Source organism: Anopheles coluzzii, chromosome 3, assembly GCF_943734685.1.
Source record: "Anopheles coluzzii chromosome 3, AcolN3, whole genome shotgun sequence".
Lineage (NCBI taxonomy): Eukaryota > Metazoa > Arthropoda > Insecta > Diptera > Culicidae > Anopheles > Anopheles coluzzii.
The window spans coordinates 36,894,657-36,917,433 of record NC_064671.1 but is presented as its reverse complement, the minus strand read 5'-3'; the positions used below and the strand labels follow the sequence as shown (position 1 = coordinate 36,917,433).

General features: G+C 46.2%; 1 protein-coding gene and 1 long non-coding RNA gene across 3 annotated transcripts; one reads left to right on the top strand and one right to left on the bottom strand.

The window, feature by feature from the left end:
- The first annotated feature begins 1,147 nt into the window (after positions 1-1,147).
- On the top strand, positions 1,148-3,385 carry LOC120956431 (uncharacterized). Its single transcript, XR_005751848.2, has 2 exons — positions 1,148-2,833; positions 2,902-3,385. It is a non-coding gene; the product is annotated as an uncharacterized LOC120956431 (long non-coding RNA).
- On the bottom strand, positions 3,380-21,097 carry LOC120956430 (homeotic protein caudal). 2 transcript variants are annotated; one of them, XM_040377897.2, is made up of 3 exons: positions 19,541-21,097; positions 17,258-17,320; positions 3,380-5,396 (listed from the first exon to the last, which is right to left on the bottom strand). In XM_040377897.2, exons 1-3 carry the CDS (start codon positions 20,166-20,168, stop codon positions 4,840-4,842), a joined length of 1,248 nt encoding a protein of 415 aa, XP_040233831.2. In that variant the 5' UTR covers positions 20,169-21,097; the 3' UTR covers positions 3,380-4,839. The 2 variants fall into 2 exon arrangements, with proteins under 2 accessions (XP_040233831.2, XP_040233833.2); XM_040377899.2 differs by lacking the exon at positions 17,258-17,320 and having other exon boundaries at positions 19,541-21,018.
- Between the last annotated feature and the right edge of the window lie 1,680 nt (positions 21,098-22,777).

Here is a 22,777-nt window from a genome sequence, read left to right as displayed (position 1 = left end):
TTTTGGACAAAATCGAATAGTTTGTCAAAAGAAGCGACCAAACTTCCCTAAAAACAAAGCGGAACCATGAGTTTGTTAACGCAGCGATCTAGTTGGCACGGCGGCCCCTGGAATGGCATGCTTTGACTGGCGGGCTTTAGCAACAACAGTCGTCAACAAGAAGTGAACGATGGTTGCTACTTTTTGTTTCGTACTATTTTGTTGCACAAAAATGTAAATCAGGGTAGACAGAGGGTTTTTGGTTTGGAGTGTAGTAGTTGGCCTGATTCCGGAACCGCACAAACCAGTTGGGAGTTTAAATTAAAGCAAAAGCTGGGAAAGAAGCAAATCCGGTAGAAGGAGAGAACAAAACCCCGTTTCAAGCCCGTTTGGGCCGTTTTGGAACGGAGTTTGTAGTCGTGGCTTGTTAAGTTTGGTTCGCATAAACTTTTTTTTTGCTTTTTGTTTTGCTTTTCCAACCATGACTGATTTATTGACAAAGAAGGAAACGGATTTGGATTAGCGCAGCGTTTTACAGCACTGCTTAAGTAGATTGAACGGTTGGGGCTGGTTTGTGACGGAATTAAGACATTCTGTTGTCTTCTTCTTTCCATTGGAAATACGAAGTCGTTCTTGGAATTTGTGGAGCTAGAAGCTAAACCTTGACACCGATCAAACAGGATGTTCTGGTAAAAAGTAGTGTGGCGAAATTTTGAAGATCCTGTTTGATGGTTGAGATAATCTGTTTCTTCCGCTGACGGAAGAGGTATCACTTTGGAGTATAATTGATAGCAGCAGAGCTTATTTCACTATGAATGAAATATGAACAGTTTGTTTCTCTTTGGGAAAACCAAAGTGTATGAAGACCAGGTGTACTCGTCCCATACAAATTGACAACTAATTTCGGAATAAAAAAAGCTCCTTTTGACAGAATAGGTGAAATGAATTTCCATAGGAACCGTTCGCTTTGTTCTTAGCAACGTAGTACACATTGGTGTCATCGACGGCATTATTTTGATCCAAAAATGGATTAAAATTAGTTCAGAATTGGTTTAGCTTATAATATGAAATATTTTGTGTGCTTTTTAAGGTATTTCAGTGCAAATAACGAAGATTTTAAGATTTTATGTGTATTGGGCAAGTCGCCAAAAAGCTTGTTTGGGGAAAAGTGACGTTCAAATTTGGTCATTAAAAACAGTCTTTGTGACCACCTGGTCTTCATACACTTTGGGGAAAACAGTAATGTTGTTTAGTGTTACAGTTCAAACGGAGAGCAAATAAAAGTCAACTTGCTCGTTTGATGGTTAACTAAGAACTATTTCTTTTGTCAGAAGGCATAGGCTACTATGCCTAGGAAGCAAAGTTCTGCTGAGGCAAAATCTGTTGTTTGGAAGGCATAGCGTACTACATTTAGTCATTTTGTCTTTTTCCTCAACCATTTATTCGTGTGCTTATTAAATACAATTGTTAGCAAATTCATACATTCAATTAATCTCCTACTGAGTGGATTTTCTTTTGATTTTTCAAACGATTTTTACTTATTAAGCATCAATTCACTTCGTAAACTGGCTGAACTGGATGAGTGAACATCCAAAACCAATTCCTGGGATTGTATTTATAGACATAACTTCAACGTACACAGTGAACTGATGCTTAATTTAACCTTCCATTGAGTTTCTATATTTCTTTAAATACTGTTGATGAATGCACTGTGGTTTTGGGTGTATTTTAAGCTACATTGCTAACAATAAGCTAATTAAAAAATCATATTTATTATAACTTAAAATAAGCTTCTTTGAGCGTAAGTCACACTACAAGGCCTATACGTAAATCATGCTTAGTCTTAAGCTAGTCTTAAGGCATCAAATAAAGCACAAAGCATTGAGTCATTTCAATCTTTTGAACTCCTGAATTAAGCGAATTCGTCCTACAGTTGCGTTGTACTGCCATATACAAGTTTTGAAGTTGACTTTACAATCTCATATACAGTATATTTTAGTCTAATCCGTACCAGTTACGTATAGGTTTGGAGCTGAAACGGCTGTTCTTGAAAAAATTGTTCAATTTATCATTTTTCCTAACATACATATCTATTGATTGGAAATGTTTCAAAATGAGCTGACATGAATTTTTGTTTTATGTATTGTTGTATTCAAAACGGGACATTTATTTAAGCTAAAAAAAAAAAACGAAAAGATTAAACAGAAATTATTCGAAATTTAATGATTATTCAAAAAAACACTCACACTTTTTGGAATTATTTAAGAAGGTAAAGCAAACACCGAACAGGTGTTTTAGGACGATAGACATGTACTGTACAATTTCGTACAACAAGACTGACATTCCAGTTTGTATTTCGACACCATTTTTTACACCCCCGTGCACTTCTGCTTGCGGAATTTAGAGTACGTGTGACCGCCATCGCACCAATTCATCAAGCTTCCATGCGCTTACATTGTGCAACCACCATACTGACCAGGCTCGTACCAGACGCAGTAAAGTAGGCCTTGCAGTTGAAGGTTTCGCTATTTTGCTCACCATCGCCCATCGTCCCTGTCACCCATAGTGGCCAGTGTGATCACTCTTGCCAGTGACTCTCTCAATGCCATTCGTTATTGTGCGCGAGGCGCGCTACGGTTTTTCACTACTCCGAGTCCGAAATACCAACCCGTACCCGTCCGTGCAATTACCGTGGGAACTATCGGAATGCGGACCAATTAATTCTCACCGGTGTGTGAAACTATTAGCACCTTCTTCGTTTGGACTGCATCAGCAGCAGCAGCAGCAGCGGCGGCAAACTCCGAACCGACCGCGAGGCCGCTGGATCCAACTGGAGCAGAAGAGAGTAGATCGAGTAAGAGGGGCAGACAACAACAACAACAACAATAAGAAAAACTCACCCACAATTAAATGCCTTCACAGAGCTAGCCGCGGCTAGGATTCCTTCGAATAACCACGGAATGGTAGCCCGGCTCAAGATTAAAGACACTAGAGATTGAAGAAAAGGATGGAGACGAAGAAACAACATAATCCCCTGCGCCGAACAAAATGGCGGCTAGGTCTTGTAGCGCTCTACCGTCCGTCTAGCCGTAGCCTACTGTGGGGAACTTTTGTTCATGTGCACTAGTGCGTGTGTGTGGAAAATGGAAACTTTCACCACGGAACAGACGCGCTCGATGATGATGAACGGGCCCGATTCCCCGAAGGCCGCGGGAGATAATCGATAAAGGCCAAGGCAAGGGTAGCCTTTACTAGTTCAGTGAACGGGAAACAAAATGCCAACCAAACCTTCAAAACCTTCGGTAGTAGCGTGCTATTAATCTAGCCGCGTTCACCACTCTCCAACAACGAACACGAAAGGGAGGAGAAAAATTACAAAAAAAATCGACAATTTTTGCTCTTGTTACTACAGAATTTATACTTTATTGAGTTGCATCGTGAGTCGCTACTGTTCAATCGAAGTGTTGGTTCTTTTTGCGTGTAGGTGTGTTTACAATTGTTTTTTTGTTGTGTTTTTGTAATTTTGTTCAATTTTCATTTTTCTTCATACAATATTTCACTAACACGCTCGCGATGCAGATTTTGCTTATTATAGTCGCCTAATTTCATCCTCATAACTTCTATCTCTCTTTCCCTCTCTCTCTCTCTCTCTCTCTAGCTGCTTTCACAAACGCAGCACTATCTCTTAGAGATGAATCTCAAAAAAGTTTAGTAAACATAAGTATTGGAACGTGCTGTACGACTCTGTAGAGGCTGCAGGCCGGTAGGCAAGCGACGAACTGGAAGTCAACACACTTCCTTCGCCCATTAGGCGCGCTCTCCTCCACAAGTCGACAGAAACATCCAACATTACCAGCTATAACACGCCACCTTAAGCTTGTACGCTTGCTTCCCTTCCCCAATTACACGGCTCTTCTATACATTACACAGCGTTTCGTGGCTTAACTACAGCCCCGTTAATCTAAACCGGGTGGTCAAGCAAACTCGATCTCGGCCGCCCTGCCTTCTGCTACCAGCGTTTGTAATAATAATACAATAATAATTAGAATTATTATAATAGGTTTAATAATACTCCAGCGAAACCATGGCATTTGGCTTCCTGCTATACTGCCTGCCTTTTCCTCAGCCCGGTTTCCTGCTAGTGGTAGTTCTCCTTTCGCTGTCTCTCTCTCTCGCGGTATTAAGCTAACGTTTAGATTAAAAAGTATATATCATTTTCTTGTTTTATACATTGCACGTGAATTAAATGTTACGAAGGTTTTGTGGTTTTCTTCCTAGCCGCAACCGACACCGACATTTGCTCTGGTTTTTCCGTTGTGTTTTTTTTCTTCTCCTGATTCAGTTCTCGCTGCTGGTTCTTCTCGAACGATAGCCGTTTCTGTGTAGGTTTGAAGCTAAGAACTTGCTCATCAAAGATCAACTGCACACTGCACACACAGGTTACGATGTCTAAAATCCCCTCCCATCCCCTAGAACTAGACGATGAGATTTGCCCCAGCATCTTCGATTTCTTCTCCCCACCATAGCAACCGGCGCATTCTTTCCATAAAAAACCGAAGGTCAAAGAGTGCCGCGCGCCGTTATTACAGTGCAACGTACGCGCGTTTTTACAGCTTAGAACTCGCATTCAGCTGCGCTCATCCATGTTCTTGCCCCCGAGGTCACGCTGGTGCGCATCTTGGGTGCATCAGAGGTGCATCTTGGGTAGTAAGGCTTCGTTTCTGGCTTCTCCGTTCTCCGTTCGTTGTGTGTGTTGGGCAGGCAATAAATAAGAAATAAAAAAAACAACAGCAACACCCGACATGTTGCACACCTTTTGCGCGGCCTTCAGTGAGCGAGAGCCATCTCCACACCACCACATCACATTATGCTGAGCGAGGTCGAAGGCACCTGTGAGGCGGCGGCCGCTGCCACTGCCGCCTGGTTCAGCTGATGGTGCTGCGAGGTCGGCACGCCAAGGTGCGCGTGCAGTGCCGCATGGTGGCCGGGATGGTGATGGTGCAGCCCCATCGAGCCCATGCCCATGCTCATCGCGCTCATCTGGTGCAGGTGCGAGAGGTGTAGCGACGGTTCGAGCTTCGGCTTCGTGTCCGCCAGCAGGGCCGACATCGACTGGGCCGCCCCACCGTGCGGGTTGTGGCCCTGGGCGTGCGCTGCCACCAGCGACTGGCCACCGCCGAGTCCACCCATGCCGCCGCCCACGCTGCCCGTTTCGGCCTTCTTCTTCTGCTTGCGGTCCTTGGCGCGACGGTTCTGGAACCAGATCTTCACCTGCCGCTCGGACAGCTGCAGGTTCTGGGCCAGCTCGGCCTTCCGGCGGATCGTGATGTAGCGCGTGTAGTGGAACTCCTTCTCCAGCTCAAGCCGCTGCTGGTCGGTGTACACCACCCGGTACTTGTCTTTCGTGCGTGTCTTCCCTGTGGAAAATGGAACGGGTGAAAAAAGTAAGAAAGAAGAAATTAGAACACTTTGTTAAACTATCAACACAGCAAGAGCACAGAGGTGAAAAAGAAGGTGAAAAAATGAGGCGCGGGTGTGTATATGACTTTCGCTTCTTATCGTAAGCGCGCCAGGTAGATGGCGCAACCTGAACCCGGCGGCGGTGACGGCGGCGAATGTGTCAATAAGTAATTGCTAATGACAACTCATTTTCGTGTTAACAAGCGTGTTATGACTTCCCGGCGGCCCCAAAGGTGAAGACTTCGTCCGGAAAACACACACACACATGCAAACACAACAGAGAGATATCCAGCCGTGGCGTTCCTCGCGCCGGCTTCGCTTTCGTGGGCTGTACGTGAGTCAATATTTAACTATCATCGTCGTTCCAAAACGGAACGGTAACACATGCGCATGCGTGCATACTACACCTCTTTGGTTGGTAGGTTGGCGTGATCTATTCGCTCCTCAAACGGTCGGTTTTGTCGTCCGTCCCCTGGCCGGTTTTGCTGCCAGCAACCCCAACCCACTGCTCGCGTGATAAGCCTTCGTTTGGTTGTTTGCGTAGCCCGGGGTGGTTCGCTCCGTTCCCTCTCATCATCCACCCGTGGGCTTGCTAGAAACTGTGGGCATACTGACGCAGATTACAGCTACCCCGGGGCGGCGGCGGTGTACGACGTGTATACGACGCGTGATCGTGTATTATCCCGCAGTCTTGCAGGGTGCAGCCCCAGCTCGCAACTGATCTTATCTCGTCCATCTCGCGTCTAAGATAGGTGGTTCGTTTTTTTTTTCTCTCGTCGAAGTAAACATTGCTACAGTTTCGTAGAATACGGGGGCCGATGGGCTGGTTGGTGTTGGTAATGGTGGTGATCCCCAAAAAAAATATCTTCACAGCCTACTTTGCCCGCTTGATGCGCCACGTGATCGATAGCTATCGAGGCAAGGACACCGCTAAAAAGCCATTCTATCAACCTTTGGGATTTGTTTAAATGGAAATGCGCAATCCAAAAGGAAGTGAATGTGCCAAAAACGACAGAAATGAGGTTCTAGAAGTTTTGTTGTTGTTGTTATTTCGAAGTTACGACGCACATGTTGGCCCACGTTGACATGCAGGCTCGGAGAAGGTGACAAGCCGGGAGATGTCTACGGGGCGACAAGCGTAGACAGATAAGTTCTTCCCACTTCCATCCCTGCCTTCCCATGCCCGGGACGTCCCCGGTTCGTATCTTCATTATCGGTGTTGTTGGGGCTTTTTTTAATATGGCCGACATAAAGATAACCTGTGCGAGTGTGGGTCTGCGCGAGTCCCATGCTGCTGCTGCTGCTGCGAGCTGCTGCTTCATTTTAATTGCTCGTGTGCCCTCTATCTGACAGATTACCCCTTACACACATGAGGCATTGCGCGGATTGTTGAGCAAAAACAAAGCCTCTCCCCCGGTTCCTGGAGGAAACCATCCCCGTCACTTGCAAGGGGAAACGATCGTATTTAGGTCTAGGTTGCGAAAGCGGGCCCGCCGCAACTGGTACACCTATCTCTCGCGTTAGGTACCAAATTCCGATTACTAATCGAACCGGATACTGTGCAGTCTTGAAGGTGCCTCACATGCCTTTCCGTTTCTTTGTTGCGGGGGTTTCTTTGAATTGGTTAGACAGTTAAATTACATGAGAAGGAAGTGACGAACAGCAAGATTAAATTAAATGCAAAACATTACCACAAGACGGAACTGCGAATGTTGTAACGGTGTTTTATTCCGTTTTCTTCTTTTATCACTCTACCTAGGCAGACAGAACGTAGAAATTCGTGCCGCCGGCATTAGAAAGACACGTCTTGAGCGGGCCCGCACGCCCGAAAACGGTGACGGTGCGCAACACTTCAAAGCAAACACCGGCCAGCGCATTAATCCATGATAACGGAAAATAACCCTTTCATCGGTGACCTCAAAGTGATGGCCGCGCCGGTGGGACTCGGACTCGGATCGGTGGGTTACGGTTCGGTGGCTTCTAAAACGCCGTCCCGCGCATGTGCTTTAACTTTCCCGCTGGCCAACACCGATGGGCCCTTCTCTTTTTTGTTGTTGTCCCCATCGTTGTGCCGTTTTGGTGGTGATCATTGATGGCTTAATCCTTCCAGACACCGTAAAGTTTTATATGGTTGGAAAATCAATTGTCGTTCCGTAACGGCTGCAATTGCAGCAGCAGTTGCGTCTGTTAGGCGCAGCGAATGGCGCAATTGCTGCTTTTTTATATGGCTAGACAGCCGTCACCGTGCGAAATTGGTTGTGGAAAGTGTCCAGGTACAACAGCAAAAATAGCATATACCCGTTGCAAAGGTGTGTAGCGCAAGTTACTTTTGATGGTGTAGCGTACTCGTTGGACAATGGCACAAACTTTCAAATTGCACCGCAGCCGTAATAACCGCAATAGAAAAACGCGAATGAATGGATCTTCTTCTCGAGATTGCTTCAAGGCTTTGCTGGCCAAATCCATGCGCAAATATTGCCCCCAGGGCCCCTGCTTTTCTCCCTGCTTTAATGCACACTGCACGTGAAGTGACAGTGCGCAAGCGAATTTTTCACCTTTTTTTGCCAATTCCAAATAAAGCCCCAACCAACAACAAATCTGAGGCAAAACCGTCCGTTATTTGAATCTTTTGGGAGAGTGAGAGCAACACAAAAAAGTACAAAATAAATGCACTCCAAATCGGATGAAAATCAAAGCAAGCCGCCCAGTCGCGCAGCCATAGTAAAGCGGGCAAAAGGGGGGGAAGCAGCCCCATACGACGATGATTGATAATATCGATTGACAAATGGATTACCGGGCACACACACACACACACACGCACACCCAGGTGCCCCGGGTAATGCCGAAACCGACAAAAGCGGCCCCGGGTAATCCGTGCGGATAACAACCAAATTTACCTTTTACCGAAATGCCCTCTCCGGGCAGGTTCGCCGTTTGATGTTGTGCTGCTCCTGTTTATCCAAGCTCAACAACAAGCGTCAAAGCAACATCAAAGGGAGTTCTCGATGGGGCTGGACCGACCCCTCCGACACTCTCTCTTTCTCTCTTTCCCAATCCTATCTGTCTGTGTGGTCTGGGGACGGTGGCCACAGTGGTCACAGTGTCTGACGTGGTTTGGGGTGGTTTTTGGGACGGAAGCATCGTTCACAGGCCTCCTCCTTATCGATCGGATACACTTTCAGGGTGTATCCGGTGTAGACGCCCAACCACTGGTAGTGGGAGTGTAGGGTAGTAATGGGGAGGCCAAGAAGTTGGGTCTTCTTTATCAAACCCATATCCCCCCCTTTTGTAGGATTAGGCAAACGACACGACACGGGTTGGGAAGTCCAAGCAACCACTGCCACAAGTCTTAGAAGGAAAAGCACACTCACATGCATTTGTAAGTGTATGTGTGTGTGTGTGTGTACCCCGCCAAGTCCCCTTATCCCTCCCCTTCAACCCTATCTATCGCATGTTTGTGTTTGTGAGTGTGTGTGTCTGTGTGTGTGTGTAGGGAGTATTCTTCGAAAGTCGCAACCGGCGACCCCACCGGAATCTCGGCGCATCGTAAATAATTACTCCGTAATCTAGCGGCAATAAAAGCATTAATACTTTTATGATAAATATCAATATAATAATGGATATCAATTTTTATTTTGGGCCATATATAACGGGATCCGCGGGCAAGGTTGGGTGTGTGTGTTGTTCTTCTCTCTCTATCTCTCTCTCGGTATCTTTCCTTTTACAGCTAGACGCTACGATTGGGATGTGTCGGGGGTAGTGGAAAGGCCTCTTCTACCTGTACTGCTATTTGCTTTCTTTTTATTGTCCTGCCGATCGTAATCGATTACTGGAGGGGCTGGCTGTTGGCAAGACCAGTGGCAGGACCTTTCTATGCGGGATGCTTTCTTTTACCGGTGTAAGATGTTGAGAATTGAGATGTTGAGGACGATCGGACGGCCCAGCTCAGGGACATTCACCAATCACCATTTACAGAACGTAATACATGTGACAATTTAAAGACATGATTCCTTCAAATCATCACCCTCATAACTGGGCGCACCGGAGTTGGGAGAAAAAAGGCCCATTTCCCCGGGCTGGAAGTGAAATGCAACAGGATGGCAAGGTTGGTTGTGCATCCCACTCCCGCAGCGATAATGGACGTGTTGTATCACTTCATTTGTTACGCACTCCCGGGGGAAACATTTGTCATACGCACATTTGTGCTCAGTTGTCGGCGTTCTCTGGGATTTGCGGCTTGCCCAAACATTGTGGCTTCTGTGTGTGTGTGTGTCCCATGGACAATATTTCCGGGTGTTGACAGCAGCACAGAAGAAGGACTCACACAAACAGACAGTGGGACAAAAATGCGCTCCCGCTGGTAGGGCCAAGGATCTCATCCATTCATCATATCACCTTGTGTTGGCTTGTTGGTCGTCCGGGGTCCGTTTTGACCCACAACTGCAGGGGGGCGGTTTGTTCGGGTTTTTTTTTTGTTATTTTTCAGTTGGACAGTGGGAGGGATGTGTTTATTTGTTTGCGTTTACTCTCGCGTGTGTGGGGGGTGTTGGTTGGTTGTTGCGTAACACAAGCGCATCGGAGGGTGATAGGAACCCGGTGGGAATTTTCGCTACGGTTCCGGGTGGATAAGGATATCAACAAAAAGGAACATTTGGTCAGTTCAAGGACACTGGGGGTTTTGAGCTAATAACGGTGGGAGTTCTGAGTATTGCTCAGCGCTTGTGTGTGTGGTCCATAAACAGAAGGTAAAAGTTGTCATTTTCGGAGATTTTAAGCGATATCGTACACTTGGAACGAAACAATAACCAATGTACCAAAATAAAAACAAAAATAAACACAAAAACTCGCTTTTTTGTTTAGTAAATCCAGTACAACACTCCCTGATGTCTGTCTGCTACAGAAAAGCAAAGAGCAAAGTGCTCCATTCCCAAATTATAATCGTCTTTAAATTTATGCTTCCACCAATCCCACATGTGACCGCTGGAAACGATCGCTCCACCCTTAGCAAGTGCTGCTCCGAGCTGGTTTTATATGAATAATAAAAACAAACAATAAAACCCACAGTGTTCAGACCCCCCCACCGCTCTCCTCAAACTATCCAGGACACATCTTAGCACGTGTGTCTTTGTGTGTGTTTATAAATAAATTGTCCCGCGACGCCACAAACGACTACTTAACTACGAACGTCTGCGCTAATCCTGCGCTCTCGAGCATAAACTGTCGCAGGAAACTACCTTTTTTTCTGTGCCCCCTTTTGAAAACTATCAACTGTAAGGAATTGCCCTAGAACAGCCAGCAACTCACGAAACAATCGTAAAGCAACGACGGCGATATATAGGATACACACCGGAATGTCAGTTTTATCGTGGCACAAACGACGACCACGACGACAACGGTTGAACGTAAAGTCGATACGGTTTTTGGAAAGAACAAGATGGTCGGTGTTGCCATTGGCAACACATTGGTAAACACACACAAACACACACATATACACATAGGGTGACTGCAGTGAGAAGCACTCAACTCTATCACCCAGTTTATGAAGTTCGGTGTGTTTATCGAATCGTGAACGTCCTAAGACCAGGGTTTTCGGAGGTAAAAGGAAAGGAGAGAATTTAGGAACACCGAAACACCGCAGAGGAGCAGCAGCTATGGATTTCGGATGAGTGTTTTCCGCCGTTCACCAGGATCACCCCAGCCCCGATGGTGCTTCCTCCCTGGTCCCTTTACAGACGTTTAAGGACCAACTATTTATGCCGTCCTAATGTTTACGATCATGGCCGTAGTGTGTGCTGTAAAAGAATAAAATAACCCCGGGGCAAAGTGTTGTGCCTTAGAGCGGAAGCAAGAACGAGAACGAGAGTGAGAGAGAGGTAGGGCAAATCTGGCTCTAGGTTAGGCGAGGAAAGAAAAACACATCAACGTGCTGGTCAGTGGCGATGCGATGGACGACAAATCTATTATCACTGTTATATTGCACGTGGATGAAGATGGCCTGCTATGGTCTCTCCGCTTACGATAATATTAATGTTGATCGTTTGGGCGAGAGGTAGCGGAATTTGGGGCAAGTGTGCCATACGGGGCAAGAGTGCCACCAACTATTTTTCCTTGAAAACTTTAGTTTAATGATCAATTTTGTATACAGTTGGTTGCTTTCTAATGACTAGGTATACTGAGCCGAATTTCATATAGATCAATCGATATTTCCCATTGTTTCGAACTGATTTATGTTGAGTTTGAAAATTGAGCAGAATATTATAATTTTTGAATCCAACCAAATAAGCTCTTAAAAATCATGCGAACAATCAACCGAGAAAATATTTACACCACCGTATAGCTGAGAAAACGTGAAATTTGTTCTGGGGTTGGTTGAAAAAAACTTTTATTTTGTCACTTAAAAATTCAATTTCAAAAAAGTTACAACTTTTGGGGCAAAAGAGCCATCTCTATTTGGGGCAAGTGTGCCACCATCTTTCATAGGCGCGAGCTGTGAAAAATGTAAACATTGTTGTAGCGTGCTGCGGTATGGTGCGCTTTTACGAGCGGATTCTACTCCGGAAAAACAGACCAGCAACAACCCATATTGCGATACAGTTTGTGATGAAAAGGGGTTCATTGGTGACTTAAGACATGTAGGAATACATACACTAGTGGTACAAACGTAATGATTTCCAATTATCTAAGAAATACGGTTATTTTAACCAGGTGGCCGTCTTGCCCCATACGAGTGGCACTCTTGCCCCATAGCCCAAAAAACAACGTCTTTTTGGACCCTTTTTAAAACGCTTCAAAAACTGTTTTGTTTGCACTTTTTTCAAGCGAAACTCAGTTATAAGTGAGGAAATAGATGTTAAATGGTTATGAGATTTAAATCGGCTTTTGAAAAACACGTTTTAGTGAGTTATAACTTGAAATACTTAAGGTGGCACACTTGCCCCAAATTCCGCTACCTACAGAAAATCCTTTCTGCAGAGCGATAAATTGCAGCACATCAGAGCGTACTAGGAACAAAAAAATGGGTCCCAAATTGGACAGTTGTTTAATTGTGGAGATGACCCTTTTTGCTTGTTCATCGCCATGTGGTTTGCAAATATTCTAGAAGTTTTTTTTTGGTGATTTTACAAAAAAAGGAAATTAACTTATCCTCCATTCTTCCTTACTTAAGAGTATTTTTGGAGTAAAAAAAAAAGGCAAACAACCAACCCAATTATCGTTACGATTTAATTCGATGCCATACGATTTCATCTCCGACAATGGGGGAAGGACGACCAAAATCAACGCGGGCGTGCTCATCTCTCAACCGGCTTCTCGGTTAATTTTTACAATTTTCCCCACGGGACCGTTTTGGAACGGCAGCAATCTCGACAACGAGCCGCGGAATGTCGCGTTTTGCCCATATTCATTCACCCTCCACCTCGCATAGATGACAGATAGTCGTTTGTCACCCGTGCTCTACCCATAGCCTGCTCAACTAGTTGGTTGGGAAGAAGGTGTTCGAAATGATAATGAAATGATGCTTGCACGGGGTTGCTTGTCTTTAGCAGGCTCTGAAGACAAGATGTACCACTGTTCATTATTGCCCATAGGGGCCTACGGACCATCGTGCCTTGTACTGCGATTTACATACATACATTGAGCATTGAAGGCGAAAGCTCATCAACCGTGTACCGTTCGTCTGAAGGACACCGCTCACTTTTGCAGAAGAACCCACGCTTGCTCCTCTGGCCACGGTTGGGTTTCGTTTCGTTCCGTTCGTTCTTTCGTTCGTTCGTTCGTTCGTGGGAAAGCCCTACTGCCGGGGTGGACATAAAACAAGGGCCCTATCGCTCATGGCCGTCTGTCTGTGCCCGGAAGCGAACCTTTTTTTGCATACAGTGTGTGCCTTGAACTCGTCCGGGCGGCCAATATGGCCAGTCGGCAAATTGCAACAACCGGGGGTTCAATTATGTTGTAAAATATCCGGCCCTTCGTAAATAGTTGGGTTCGAGGGCACAAAGAAATTGTGTGCTGCGAAGGAACACATGCACTTCAAAACACCGTGGTTCGGTCCTGTGCTGGATGCAAATCGCGGGTTTTCGCCCTCTCTCTCTCACTCTGTGCACTTCTCTTATGCACCGGGGTGTTTATTTAGGATCTCGAGCAATGCATTCTAAATAGCAGTGTTTTGCCGATAGTGATGTGCCGGGTATGTGTGTTCGAGACGTTTTATTGAACTAGCCCGCGGGGCCGCTTGGGCTTCGAGAGCTTTGAAGGGAAAGATCATTTTAAGTGATGTTTTTTCTTTCAAGAAACAGTTTTCCTCACAATAAGAATAAAAATGAAGAACTGACCATTTTTGGTTAACTTTTTTTAACCGTCTGTCTGTTGTACATGGGTATGTTTTACACAGTTATCATAACAACATCCTGTCCGGTGTGAGGTAGAGCCAAATTCAAGCATAGGCACATAAACTCTTCAAGTTATCGAAACCCTTGTAGAGGCATCTGTGTAGCAGTATTTAGAGTATTTTGTCCACAACTTTGGGCGATTAGTAGGGATCACCACTACCGCTTTGGGGAGTTTTGATTGATAGCTTCGATGAGCGGATGCGAACCTTCATACCTTGACAGATCCTGCCCCCCGCGGTACATGGGTGAAACGGGGATTTTGGAAGCGGATCGGGGGCAAAAACATCGATTAATCAAATCGAGCCAACCCTGTCAGTGTGATAACGCCAAAAACTGCGGACAAATATTCCGCCGTCTTCTCTCGCTCGCTCTCTCTCTCTCCTTACTCCACGATCGATCCACATTTTGGTGCGTGCAGCAACTGCTGCTGACCGACAAAAAAGCCCACAAACACACACACAGCCATACTTTAATGACGACAACCAGGCCTGATGACGGCTATCGAAACGGCATGATAACACCGGGCAATGGGAGAAGCGTGTACCTCGAAATACACCAATAATCGAATGGTGGCGTGAGATTAATCATTCGGTATGCGAAGGTGAGGGGGGGAGGAGGTTGAATGGGGGGGGGGGATTGGAGTGCACTAACGCAAGTAAGAAACAAAATGGCCGCCCCACCGCTTGGTGTGCGATTGTTTGATCGATTATTGCGCAGTGCGAGACGATTTGGAGGGAAGATTAGAGCAAACGGATGGTTCCTGTGTACGGGTGGCGTGACTGGAACGGAAGAGAGCTGGAGCACGGTTCGCCTAGTCCTAACAGACATGGTGATTTGCTGATTCTAATATCGGCCAGTTGCGTAAGTGCTTTTGTGCTTCGTTTGTTTTTTTTTTTTTATGTGCCATGTCCACCCGGGGGAAATTCCATCTTCCAAATTCTGGGATGAGAAGCAAACCCCGCAACGATAAGATTGGTGCTGGTGATTGGCATTTAAATTTGCACACATTGTAAGCAGCTCCAAGCGCGTATCGCCGTAACGAATCCTCTGTTTGATGATTTACAACATCATCGTTGTTATATGCTCTTCCCACATAAGCTGGTTGGTAAATGGTGCATAATTTACGCTGTTTGAGTTTGAGGCTAAAGGCACATTAACTCCTTAAAGAGGGTTGCTTAAAGAGGGGCACAACAATCGATCGAAATGATATACGATTGAGAGATTGGCTACCCTATTTCTCCGTTCCCCGGTCCCCTCCCCCCAAAACCTGTGCCCGGCAAGCGACAGCACAAGGTAAACATCACAAAAAGAGCCATCAAACATGCAAAGGAATCGATTGTTGAGAGGAAGAACAGTGTTTGTAATATATTTTTCGTGGGTCAAAAAAAAGTGATATATTGTAACGTTACCTGTGCGCAAACCTTGGTATCACAATCGCGCCGGGGGAGGTTGCGGTTGGGTGGGTGCGTGCGTGCGTGTGTGTATGTGTGTGTGTGTTTGCGGAAGGAGCGGTTTGGCTGTTTTTCTGTTTTCGCGGGGACATTGGCAGAGGGGCAGTGGTGGGCAGAAGGAGCGCAACAAATGGAGAAACCAACCAGCGAGGACCAGCTGTGTCCAACCGGGAACGGGGGGGGAGAGGTTTGTGACCACAAATACTTACATTTTCCTGCAAAAAATGCAATTGGGTCCAAAGAAGAAGAAGAAGAAGAGAAGAAGAAGAGAAGAAAAAAACATCATTAGAACTCTTTTTCTTGTGATCGTTTTTTGACAAATGTGTAAAGACCGGAGGTGGTTTATGCTTTGCAATCGGTTAATTGGTTAAAGCCAACGAAACACGAAAAAGAGGTAGAGGGTCGCAAGTTTTTGGGGTTTGAAGTGTGTGTTTTTTACAAATATTACATGGCAAGAAGGTGCAGCGTGTAGATATCAAGTACCGCAAGAGCAGCGGTGAAAGGTGAGAAGCAGTAATTTACATATGTGAAAGGAGGAGGAGAACAGCGGAATTTATTATTGTTTGAAGTCGACAAAGGAGAAGATGGTAGCGCAAACACACTGTTGGAGAGTACAGTAACGGATTATATTACATTTTCATACAATCGATTAAAACAATCGATAAAAGTTACATCATTTAGCGTCCCAAAACAAACAAAAAAGCACCCCAAGGTTAAAACATTGTCAAAAATCAAACCTTGCCGAGGCCGCCAACGTTCACTTCATCTTTACAAATTAATCGGGTTGAACCACACAAAATGCCATTTCGGGGTACGACAAAGTTGTCTTCTGGACTAAGTTTGCTTGCGCTTAAACGCTTCGAACGACTCTTTGCAGTAGAAAACACACTCACACCCATACAACTCTGTACGTACGCACACAACTACCACTCATACACACCATACAAAACTCCACCACGACTCGACGATGTCACCGTCTAGTAGCGCCTGGTTTAATGGGTTTCTTTGATTTGATTTGGTTTTTCAGCGCTTGCTTGGGTTTGCTTGCTCTCCGTTTTCGCCCCGGTTTCGCTCGGTTGAGCTGCTTTTCTACTTCTACCCTCTTGTGGCCAGTCTCTTCAAGTTTTCCTGCTTGGTTTTCTTACTTCTAGCACAGAAATGCACAGCTTAGGGGGAATTGTGGTAGTGCAGAGGGGCGGGTTGGGAAAGCCATAAATATTAAATGCCATAAAAATATACATAAAGCGAATAAATTAATAGCGCGATACGCTTCGAGTTCGAGGGTTTGTGTTTCGCTTTCTGCTTTGGAAGGAGGGGGAGAGAGAGAGAAAGAGAGAGGAGGCTTAATTTTAGACATCTGAGTCAGTAGTATTGCGGTTGCTCCTTCGCTCGCCTACTAGATGTCTTTACGGTGACTTCTTGAAGCTTTTCTTTCCTAACAGCGCCAACGTTCAGGGCCGTTGCGGATAGAGAAGAGGAAACGATGCGGGTTGTATTTCCTAATTAATATTCAAACGCAATGCCATTGCCACTGATGATGGGTGGACAGCGGGGAGGAGTAAGGGAAGTTGATCCGTCTTGCCCTAGAAGCACCGCCAACGGAGCAAAAAGCTACCCCTATTGTTTTCGCTTCACCGGTGTGCATCCATTTTTGGGGCGTACGGTGGCATTAGTCTCGTCATTTGGAACTCGATTACAAAATGGAGTTCAATGTTTTTGTTGCTGGGAAGTGGTGGAAGCCATAGATGACGTGGACAGCTATACAACTGAACCCCAAGGCGTAGGATCGTTCTCGATAAGGGAAGTTGATGGAAAACGATTCATTCCCCATTCCCCAAGTGTAACAAAAGCGCTATGCAGACATGCAAAGGTGAAATCGTTGTGTCTCATGCAATTTTTAGCAACGAACACTCCCAAAAACAAAACAATTTAAAAAAGAAAAATGGACACAAAAAGGCAAAAATAAAGTTTAGTTCATACCACCAGATTCCACCGGAGCGAAGTCTTGCAGGGATGGTGCCGAGCAGATGTTGATAAGGCCTCCTGGTTGTGGGGTTGGGCGTGTGTGTGTGTGTGGTGGGTGTGGGTGTGCGTGTGGATAAGGGATATCGTGTGCGCAGTGTGCGAGATCATTATCCACCATAACATCGAGAAAAAGAGATGGAGAGAAACAATGGGCAATACGTTAGGTACGATTGGAACTCGGTAAAATTGTAACTAAATAGGGACGATAAATAGGTATGTTAAAACTATTGAAAAGAAGATTAAAAGTACAAAAGGCAACAAATGATAAACAAGCACGTTAACAACATTTTCGTATGAAAAGAATCGTTTGAAAGTAAAAACATGAACGTGCTTAAATATTTTGTTTTCGAAACCAACAAACATGCCGACCGAAGAGCCAACCGAAGAACTAGAGCAAACTAGGGAAGAAAATTTAAAAAGTTTAAACAGAAAAATTCCCTCCCCCACCTCAAAAGCCGCCGTTTAATGGCAAGTGGCAAACGAAATTGGACGCTAATCAGGGGTAGCGGCAACGCCAGCTACCGTGAGCCGCGGACTAATGGAAATGGACCCATTTCCGGGGGTGTTAATGGAAAGCGCAACCAGACCAGAGGCCGCCGGCTTCTTTGGGTCGTTTCCGCCGTGCAGCCGCCTAAATGGTCGCCTAGCTGCGAAAAGGTACCGACGGTTCTCGGAAGGTTTTCTTCCAGGCTAGCGGTTTCCTAGCGGCGAAGTGAGGAGGAGGAGGACAACAGTGCGTGCACTCGAAAGGGCAAGCGGGAAAAACGGGACGGCATTGACGGCAGCTGTCAATAGTTGTGAAGAACAGTGCAAGATCTAAAGCGATGGCGACGGCGATAACGGCTGACGATCGCCATGGTAACGGAACGGTTCTGTTTCCCTTCGCATCGGGCTGCAGCTTCAAGAGACGTCCCGCAGTGGATCCTTTTTTTGTTGGTTTCCTCTTCAATAGTTTCCTCGTGCAACCATTTTGGTTTGTGTGGTTGCGTGTTGTGTGTACACACCATTTGGCTACGCACTACGATCGATAAAACCGCCAACACCATAGTGCTGGATTCACTTTCGCAGGGTTTCTTCCCTTTTCTGGGTAGAGTTCTAAGAGGCTCAATGGTGTGGTGTAACGCTGCATAGCGTTTTAGCAAACAATGATGCCGTTGCTAAACATTCAAAAGAGTGTGGAAACAACGCATTAAAAAGGCAAAACATACAAACGTACGCATGCATCGTGTAGTGAAATAACAGAATAAAAAAACAGCGATAAAAAGAAAAGTACTACACCAGGAATCGCCCCAAAAACCTTCCACTAAGTCCAGGAGGAAGAGAAGAACAAAACAGATCATGCAGTGACGAGACTTATAAATCAATCCATTTATTCCATCCTACTTGAAGCTCCGCGTTAGCGCTAGCGTTCTTGATTTTTAATGGCTTCCCATTTGATGGCTTTCCACTTCTGCTGCACATCCCTTCTTTTTCCTCCTCCTATAATGTCGCTGCACCGATCCTGCTAGCGAGCGAGTTTCCATAGTGACCGCAGCAGGGGTTTATGGAATGTTTTGGGTAATAAATTCTTTGCCGTCGTGCCCCCCATACTCAGCCGAAAGAAGATCGGGGGAAGAAATCTGATGATGTTTGACGGTTCATAAAATGAACGGAAACCGGATGGGGTTATGTTGGAAAGGTGGAGTGAGGAGGTGGAAGAGGGGGGGGGGGGGTAAAACATAAAAATAAGGCAGCATAATGTGTACGGTTGTCCGTCTTGCGTTCTGCGGGTACACGCATTGGCCGCACGCAGCCGACGACATGACATGCGCAAAACGATAAAAAATGAACGTAAATGAGGTTTTACAGGCAGGAGAGTTGGTTACGACCGAGGCAAGTAAAGAATTTGCGGATCAAAAGGGAAAAGTTGGTGTGATTTTATAACACATACCTATCGCCTGGCGTGCGATTTACATGCTTTCCTTTTGTGCGTATTTTTCACACATGTTTGTAGCAAAACCAACTGGAAATTTAAATGTACAACAGAACACACACACACACAAACACACTCATTTACAGACAGAAATGCAAACGGAATGGAAAAAAGGGAGAGAAAAAACAGAAACACCCAAAAAATGCATCATGCAACTGCACTCCGCCAATCATCACGTGAACCGTGTTATGCGTGCAAATGCGAATTAAAAAAAAACAACACATTTTGGAAACATTCGCAAAAAAGTCTCGAAGACCCGTACTAACCTGGATTGGGTTGACTCTGGTAGGACTGCTTCTTCATCCACTCGTACGGGCTCTTGACCGGCGTCGGGCGGGGCGTAATCTGGGGCGACGATGATCCCGTCGGCGCTCCCGGGCTGGACATGTCGCTCCCGGACACGGTAATCGGCGGTGACGGTATGCTGTGCAGCCCATCGGCCAGATGGTCGTGCGCGTTTCCGCCGCTGCCGCCGCCACCCCCGTTTCCGCCGCCATTGTTGCCATGGTGGTGATGGTGATGGTGGTGATGCAGGTTCGGGTTCTGCCCCAGATGCAGTGCTCCGGATCCGATGCCGCCGCTGCCACCGCCGGAACCGCCGCTGCCCGTACCGCCCGCACCCGGGCTCGGGCCGTGCGAAAGGCCGAACGACGTTTGGGGCGGCGTGGAGAAGTTCTCGTGGCTGCTCCAGTCCGGGCTGGACTGCGGGTGGAAGACGTGCGGATGGGGATAGTACATGGCGGGCTGGGGCGACGATTCACCATCGCCGATGAACTGCGGATGGGGCGGCTGGTGCTGGTAGTTGCTCGGGTACCAGCCGGTCGTCGCCGAGTACGGCAGATTGCCGCTGTGATTCTTCGGATACATCGCGAAGTGATTGTAGTACGAAACCATCTTGATCACACTTCACGGGATCACTCTTGGACGCTTTCGTTCAGTTCTGCTCCGTCTTTTCTTATTTATATTTCTTCGCGCGCGATACGCTTCTAATCCGTTGGCAAGACACGCGCCCACTGCGCAAGGTAAGCGCCGTAAGTGAGCACCACTCACTCAGGCACACACTCTGGATGGGATTGAGCTCTACACCAACAGCACCAAAAATTGAAGTACACGCGTCATTGTTTTAACACATTTCACAACACAAATTAATCCAAATCACTCCACCAACACACACACACACGCACACTCATTCGCTTTGTTGTTGTTGTCTTTCTGCGAAGGCTGCACAAATGAGGCCGCAGTGTGGTTTATGTGGTAATATTTTTTCTTCACTTTATTGAACACCAGGAATTACAATTTGAATTTCTATTACACAGACACGCACTTACACGGTCGATCTTGACGATCATAAACAAACATTGGACAGCTAGTGTGTCACACACAGTATGCCATGAGTATTTGGTTGGTTTATTTTTTATGATCCGCAATACGTGACGACATGCGTAAACACAAGCAACACTCACATGCGCTAAACTCACTGCAGTATTATTTTTTATTCTCACCAAAACAATAACACAAATAACACAACTGCACGAACTGTGCTCACTGAACGGCGATTCGAGAGTGACACTACGTTCCGGCCGACACGATGTCCACAGCGACAACAAACTTCAGCGCTGGGCTTGCTAGCTGTGCTCGAGTCGTAGAGGCTGCCACAACTCGACTGATATGGGATGCGTATGCGAATGTGATTGTTTGCTGTCGTTGTTTGTGCTCAAACCCTTACCGTCGCCCCTGCCTGCCTGCGTACCCGTGCTGCTGCGCTGCCTTTCTGCTGCAGCAGCAAAAGCAGCAGCAGTGTACCTGCAAAAGTGGGCGTTTCCAGAGCCGTCCAATGGCTGCTCGGTTGCTTTGTACGAAGCGGACATGTTTTTCTGCCAGTTGTTTGCGCTCTTTCTTACGCGGCTTTGGTGACCCTTGCGAGAACGAGATGCCACTATTGTTGTGTCTGCCATCTTGCTTCTGCTTCTGCTTTTTTATACCAAGGTAGTGCGGGACTGTTTGGAGGTTAGCTTTCTTTTCTCCATTGCCGCTTACCGCACGCTGTAAGCAAAAAGCGGCGAGAACGGGCCTGCTGCTGCGGCTACTTCCAGGCGTAATAGGATCAGAGCAAAATCAGCAAAAACAAAGCCTTCGGGGCGGGAAAAAGAAGGGGGAAAAGAAGGGCTGAAGCTTACAAGATAGAAATACAGCCCGTTCGCCCGGTGTGTGTGCTTTTGGGAAGAGCAAAACAAAAACTCGAGCACGAAACGGTGCGACCGTGTGCGGGAACAAGCGAAACACATCACCGACGCTTCTCGACATTTTTTTTTGCTTCGCCTCTCTGCCTTCAGTCTCTGCAATGATAATGATGTTTGATTAATGCCCTCGTAATAACCCGTATTTATCCGCATCGAGGGGAATAGAAAATATAGCGCACGGGGTGTCCCATTCTGCACGGAATCGGGCTACCAGCTCACCGACACCACCCGACAAACGCACTGCAATGTACGCAGCAACACGCTCGATTGTGGCGCTCTGTGTGCGGGTTTCGGTATACGCCAAGGCACTTGCGCGATGGGGGTTGGTAACTCCCATTTGCGCTAATGAAGCCCGGGGAGAGTTTTTGACGGACGGTTAAGGGTGCGGACGCGGCGCGGACTACACGCGGAGCGCAGAACTAACGCAGATGAACGACATTCTAATGCTCTTTGCATTAGCAGAAAATGGATGAAGGTTTTATGGCACAGGCACTAAAATGATACTTTAAATATGCGTTTCCATGCTCTGGAAAGCGCTGGGCGAACCTATTGCGACACACACACACACACATATAAATACTTATTCTGGGACTGGTTAAGAGTCGGTGTGGCTCTGAGAGGCCCCTGGCACTCTATCAAGTGACGATGAAATCAATAACACAAAGTTAGTAAAAAAGTGTTTTGATATGGCAGTATAAGGTGTTGTGTATTTAGGTCTGTCTGATTAGTATTCTTGTGGTGTGGATTTTAGGTTGTGTCAAACGTTATTAAACGTCGATAGCGTATAAAGTAAAGTGATTTTCTAATAGCTTATCTACGTTTATTTTGTATTAATTAGTTGTACAAATAACGGTTTGAAAAAACAAATTCTTTCGTAGACGATTGACTTTAGGTTAAAAAAACCATTGCCTGTGAAAGCTCTTTAGTTTTTTTGACGTTCATTATTCGTACGAGGTATGTCCTTCTCCCTTCTTTTTAAACATACAAAAATAATGTAACGCTAGAAGAGCATTTGAAACGTGTACTGGTGCGCATGACCGCTCGCGACATTAAAAGCTATAGCGCACCAAGTAAAGCAAAAACCGATATGAAAACCACGACCCAAAACCCAAAAGGGAGCAGCAATCATAATCATATTCCAGTTTGTCGTTTGTTTTTTTTTCTTTGTTTTGCTCCTAATGGCGGAAATTACGACACCATGAATCACAGCCCCGTAATATGGCCCACAAGCGCAACACCATCGCCTAACCGTCGTCCGCCGTT

Bases quoted from the DNA above. Each gene is read 5' to 3' on its own strand.
- LOC120956430 (XM_040377897.2), bottom strand. From the start codon at position 20,168: ATGGTTTCGTACTACAATCACTTCGCGATGTATCCGAAGAATCACAGC. The intron at 17,321-19,540 runs GTTAGTACGGGT...CCCCACAACCAG, and splicing joins CCAGAGTCAACCCAATCCAG to GAGGCCTTATCAACATCTGC. The intron at 5,397-17,257 runs GTATGAACTAAA...CATTTTCCACAG, and splicing joins CGCTCCGGTGGAATCTGGTG to GGAAGACACGCACGAAAGAC.